Raw genomic sequence first — 5,063 nt, 5'->3', positions numbered from 1 at the left:
CGTCGTTAATAAATATTTGTGAGAACCTTTATACCCTTACAATTAGTTATTTGCAAATTTCAAATTAACGACCAGACAAATAATGACGTCGCTAAAATTTATTTGCAAAGGATTTTAACCCCCTTGCAATTAGTTAAGAATAATTACGAGAGACTTTGTCATCACTATAAAGTTATTTATGACCAAATTTTTATGTCATCAATGGTAATATTTTGTATAATTTTTGAAATATTTTATTTTTAATTTATTTTATATCATTTTTGTTTAACTATCATGTTGCAATAGTCCAATAATTACTAAAAATTGATCCATCGGAAGATAAAAATTCATATAAGTTCAAACTTTAAAATATAAAACATACAAAGAAATCCTGAATTTAAACTTTGTTTTAAACTTAAACAACTAGAATTATGACAAGATCTATATTAGTCTTCCTCTAAGTCACCCTCCAAGTTGCTTTCAACCTTTATGTTTTTGTTTGAGTTGTCCTCTTCATCTCTGCTAGTACCATCCTAAAATTATATATTTATAGACATTAGCAACCGGTCAAACTTAAGAATACGAGAAGCAATTATTACAATTTTAGTTGGCATACCATCTAAAAGATACTCTAGGGCTACATAACCCGAAGTTCCTGAACCTTAATGATGTTCCTGTTTTGGGCCCCATTGGACACTGCAAGACCAAAATCTGAAAGCTGATTCCAGACAATGTGAGAAAGAGAGAGAGGAGTTAAATGGAAGATAATTAAAATGTTCAATAGCAATATATACAAGAAAAATTCAAGAATTTTATTAAGGAAATCATAGACTACAATTTTTTTTAAATAAATTTTACCTTAGCATTGAAGTTGGAATCCAAAAGTATAATTGGTCCTTGTCACAAAAGACTAATCCCTGTAGCCTAGGTGTCTACTCTACTTTCCAAAGAAAATAATAGATGGACACTAAGAACTAAGAAGGCATCATCACAAACCTCTAACCTATGCTTGTTAGATTTAAATCAAACTACATATATCCCAACTCTGATCAAGCAAACTAGAATGTTCTTTATAAAATTAGAGAGCATTTTTACCCAAACAAAAAAAAAATTATATAGACAATTCAAAGAACTATTTAAAAACTTGAGACCAAGAATAAAATGGCTTTCATCTAATGCTATACATAAAATGGGTTGACAGAAAATTGCAAATCAATTTTCATATTGGTTATCTCTAAAAAAGGGAACATGAATTGGCAGGTGTACTACTTGTTAGACATTGACCTTGAGTCCACGCAAATGAGTGTCTATATAATCAACTAAAGGGGGAAAGACCTTAGCTTTTCTAACTTGCCCACGCTTGCTCCTACTTTTTAACATAAAAGTACATTACATAAAAATAAGATAAAAAATAAGTTGATACAAAATTGAAAAAAGGAAGAAAACCCGGAGCTAAATTGTTGGGTGTCTGTAAGAGGCAAAGTTCGAACAGCAAGGGTTGTTGTTTTAGTATGACTCCATGATCTCCTTCCAACCTCCTTTAATTTAAATGAAGCTAAAGTCTATTACAAAAAGAAAAGGGGGGGGGGGGGGGGAGGGGACTTCATCTCTCAATTTGATTGCCACTAAAATAGTAAGTGAACTTTGGTGGTGAGGAAATAAGTGAAATTCACCCACACTTTCCATTATACTCAATAACCCACCAAAGTTCGACAGGTCACAAAGAGAGAGGCGATTGGCAAAAGCTGCGACCCAGATCCAATTCCATCACACTAGTAGAACCTATCACTAGATTCATCACCTAAAATACTCAATCATTGTCCAGGTAATGGATTTTCCATAATCTGACAGATCAAAATAAGATTTAAAAATAAAAAAGAGGCACTGAAACTCATAGGCGGAGAAACACGAAAATAGAGCTCACAATAAGGTTAAGTTGATAATCATTCTTCTAAGCTGGTAGCAGTAGCACCAAATTAAACATGATAGTTGTGTGTGTGTGTGTTTTGAAAGCAAGAGAAGAATACAAGGCTGATTTCCTCTAGATAATGTATGGATTCCAAACATATCAAAAACCATCTGAATGCAGGTATAAGGAAATATTGGTCCAAATTGTTGTCAATTGCTTGGCTATTGGCATTTAAATAAAAAGTTATATTTGTTTGGAGTGCAAAAAAAGGAAACAGGGCATGGTAAATGCATAAAACAGGTCCAACGAGCATTACCTATGGACAATTGCTGTATCACCATGGCCAGTGCGAATTATAAGCATGGTATTAGTGGGTAACGTGGCATAGAGGCTGCGGATTCTAGCATCCAAATTCAGGTCCTAATTCCAAAAGAAAAGAATATAAGAGCAAGTACAAATGTAAACTATAACCTCTAAAGGGGTTACCAAAGAAAATTAAATATATTTTAACAGATAAATATTTTCCCTATGTTTCATAATAAGTTACTCATAACACAGGTTGTTACAAACAAGATATGAGTATTATATAGCCACAATGACAATGACATCTATATTTATATCTCCACTAGTATCCTCCATGACATTGGACACAGTGGCTCCATTCCCTACCTCATTTCATAGGGAACCTCATTTAGTTGAAATTTGGCTCTTCACAAGGACCACGTTTGGTGTAAGGTTTTAAAGTAGCAAAAAACTTGCTAAGATGATAATTAATATCTTCCACCTGCTTTTCTTAATGAATATATATATTTAAGCTATTTTTTTCTTAAAGATCTTCCAGGTTGGAACTATCAAATAATCAAACCATTAATTCTCCAAATCTCCACTATTGCTCGAATTTCCATTTGCTAATGGTAAAATGGAAAAGAAGTACTTGCCATATCGAATCTTTAAAAGTGCTAGTTCCATAGTAGCTTTTGCATCCATCTTCAATACTGTCATGACCATTGCTTGACTGCTGTATCTCCTGAGAAAGAAATTTCCTGGCAAGAACTCTTAGAGCAGTTTTGTAAGATGCACCACGGGGGTGCTTGTACAATACTGCAGTATCTAACACCAAACCATGAGAAATCTTTAATGCTAACAAGTCATTCTCCAAGGAATGCCCAACAAGGATGGTCTCTTTGTAAACCAACTTTAGAAAATCTTCCTGAACATGGAAGCAACTGTAAATAAATAATAATAAATAAAAAGTAGTCTTAACATGCAATCAATCAATGAAGCAACAACATACAATCATGTTAATCAAGTAATCATACACCCAAGTAACAAACCTGAATTTCCTTAAGGCTTGTAGTCACCCCATTTAGCAACTCACATGTGATTCCACTAAACCTCAATATCCACAATGAATTATTATCAATGGAAAATAGTCAAGTCAAATCACTTTTGACACACTGATAACATATATGCTATTTTTTTAATGATGATGAACAATCTGGACATTAAAACTGATAACATACATACAGAGAGAGAGAGAGGACATCCAATTGGCACAATCACAGTGTGTAGGAATCAACTTTTATTATATAGTATATGATATATAAAATAAGAAAACAGTCATAGTTAAAATAAATAAATAAATAAAAAGACAGTATTGATGATACATATTGGGAACATTAATATGTATCATGGGAAGTTGCTAAAACTCCAACAAAGTTTCTTAGCATTATAGGTTGCTTTAATGATGAAAACACAAGATATCCAAAACCCAAATATTTCTGTTGAGTTCATTTCTTAAAAATCAACTAAAAAATATCCAAATATATATCTGCCAAAAGCTCAAACAAAAGTGTATAAATGTCTACTAGAAGCTCAAACGAAAGTGTACCTAGTGTTGTAGTCAGTGATAGTGTTTGATGGTTTAACCAATTTATCTAGCGCAACTTGGAAACATTCAGTCATGGCGAATTAGTCATCCAAGAAAAATAACGTTGATTACCAAATCTTCTATATACTGTAGGAAGAAATAAACGCGTCCACATAATAGACCTGCAAAATGGAAATTTTACAAAGTTAGATTCTACAAAAAGAAGAAAACATTCAGGTATTCTATCAAACAATTTTCGTGCATGTAATAAAAAGTTTGTTAGTTAAGTCCACCCCAGCAACAGCAAATTTTTTTGAGAAAAGGGGGTGATTGGTAGAGAGAGAAACAAATTAAACTTTATAGAATAGAAAATAATCAAACCTTGAATTAAAAGGTGAAATCAATGTGACCAAAACATGCTCTGATTGAGTCTGGGAAAGTAGCTATGAGAAGGAGATAAAATGCTCCAAGCAGAATGGCATCAAAGGAGTAAAATGCTTGAGTGTGATATATAATTGGCTGAAAGGATAAGGGAAAGTGGCTGGATTGAAGGCCGAAAGACCAAATACTGAAACCAAGTCGCACCTAACGGCGAGATTGGAGGTTGACGACGGCGGAGGTGGTGGCTAGCATCGGTGGCAGAGGGTGGTTGTGCAGTGGATGGCGGTGGCAGATGGGTGGCTGTGCAATGGGTGGCAGTGGCAGATGGGTCCGATGGAGGGGAAAAAGAGAGGAGTGAGGGGAGAAAGAGATATTACCATGAGAGAGAGTGAGAAGGAGAAGGAGAAGGAGAGAGCTCATGAAATCCCTAAGTGAAAGTCTAAGAGGGAAAAAATTTTGGGGAAATTTTGTGAGAGGGAAAATTTTGTTTATTGTAGGTGAGAAAATAATTTCAGACTTTCATTAATATATTTAAATTAGAACTAAAAACATCTTACCACTTAAGATTTGTTACGAAAAATATTGTAAACAAAACATTTCTCCTGTGATAATGAATAGATATTAAACCTATCGATTTAATAAATTAGAGCTAACATGATCTAACTCAACACAACACTTTAAATTTGTTTTCATGAGTTGATAGATTCTCTTACAAACGCACAAATTGGAGTTGACAAAACTTTCAATCTAACCCATACCACATTATTAATACTCCTAAAAAATATGTATATTTGAAATCATTTAGTTTTATTTATTTAGCATTTAAATAAATAATAAATCACATAAAAATTAAAAAAAATTAATTTGTAATTTTTTTTTAAAAATAAAATAAGATAATTAAATCAATTTTTTTATTCCTTTCAT

General features: G+C 32.9%; 1 protein-coding gene across 5 annotated transcripts; it reads right to left on the bottom strand.

The window, feature by feature from the left end:
• Positions 1 to 303: 303 nt before the first annotated feature.
• LOC142641787 (small RNA degrading nuclease 5-like) lies at positions 304 to 4,607 on the bottom strand. 5 transcript variants are annotated; one of them, XR_012845476.1, is made up of 7 exons: positions 4,140 to 4,607; positions 3,780 to 3,940; positions 3,223 to 3,283; positions 2,827 to 3,098; positions 2,205 to 2,308; positions 596 to 697; positions 304 to 512 (listed from the first exon to the last, which is right to left on the bottom strand). XR_012845476.1 is itself a non-coding variant. In XM_075816268.1 (6 exons), exons 2-6 carry the CDS (start codon positions 3,851 to 3,853, stop codon positions 467 to 469), a joined length of 555 nt encoding a protein of 184 aa, XP_075672383.1. In that variant the 5' UTR covers positions 3,854 to 3,940; positions 4,140 to 4,607; the 3' UTR covers positions 304 to 466. The 5 variants fall into 5 exon arrangements, 1 of the variants encoding a protein (XP_075672383.1); XR_012845481.1 differs by having other exon boundaries at positions 596 to 690; XR_012845487.1 differs by lacking the exon at positions 3,223 to 3,283 and having other exon boundaries at positions 4,140 to 4,602.
• Positions 4,608 to 5,063: the final 456 nt, after the last annotated feature.

The sequence above is a fragment of the Castanea sativa genome, chromosome 1, assembly GCF_040712315.1.
Source record: "Castanea sativa cultivar Marrone di Chiusa Pesio chromosome 1, ASM4071231v1".
Lineage (NCBI taxonomy): Eukaryota > Viridiplantae > Streptophyta > Magnoliopsida > Fagales > Fagaceae > Castanea > Castanea sativa.
This window is presented reverse-complemented; position numbering and strand designations above follow the sequence as displayed.

Excerpts from the sequence above, each read along its gene's own strand:
- LOC142641787 (XM_075816268.1), bottom strand. The coding sequence starts at position 3,853 with ATGACTGAATGTTTCCAAGTTGCGCTAGATAAATTGGTTAAACCATCA. Across the intron at positions 698-2,826 it reads ACTTTTAAAGATTCGATATG|CTTTCAGATTTTGGTCTTGC; the intron begins GCAAGTACTTCT and ends GTCTGGAATCAG. Across the intron at positions 513-595 it reads CCTAGAGTATCTTTTAGATG|GATGGTACTAGCAGAGATGA; the intron begins GTATGCCAACTA and ends ATATAATTTTAG.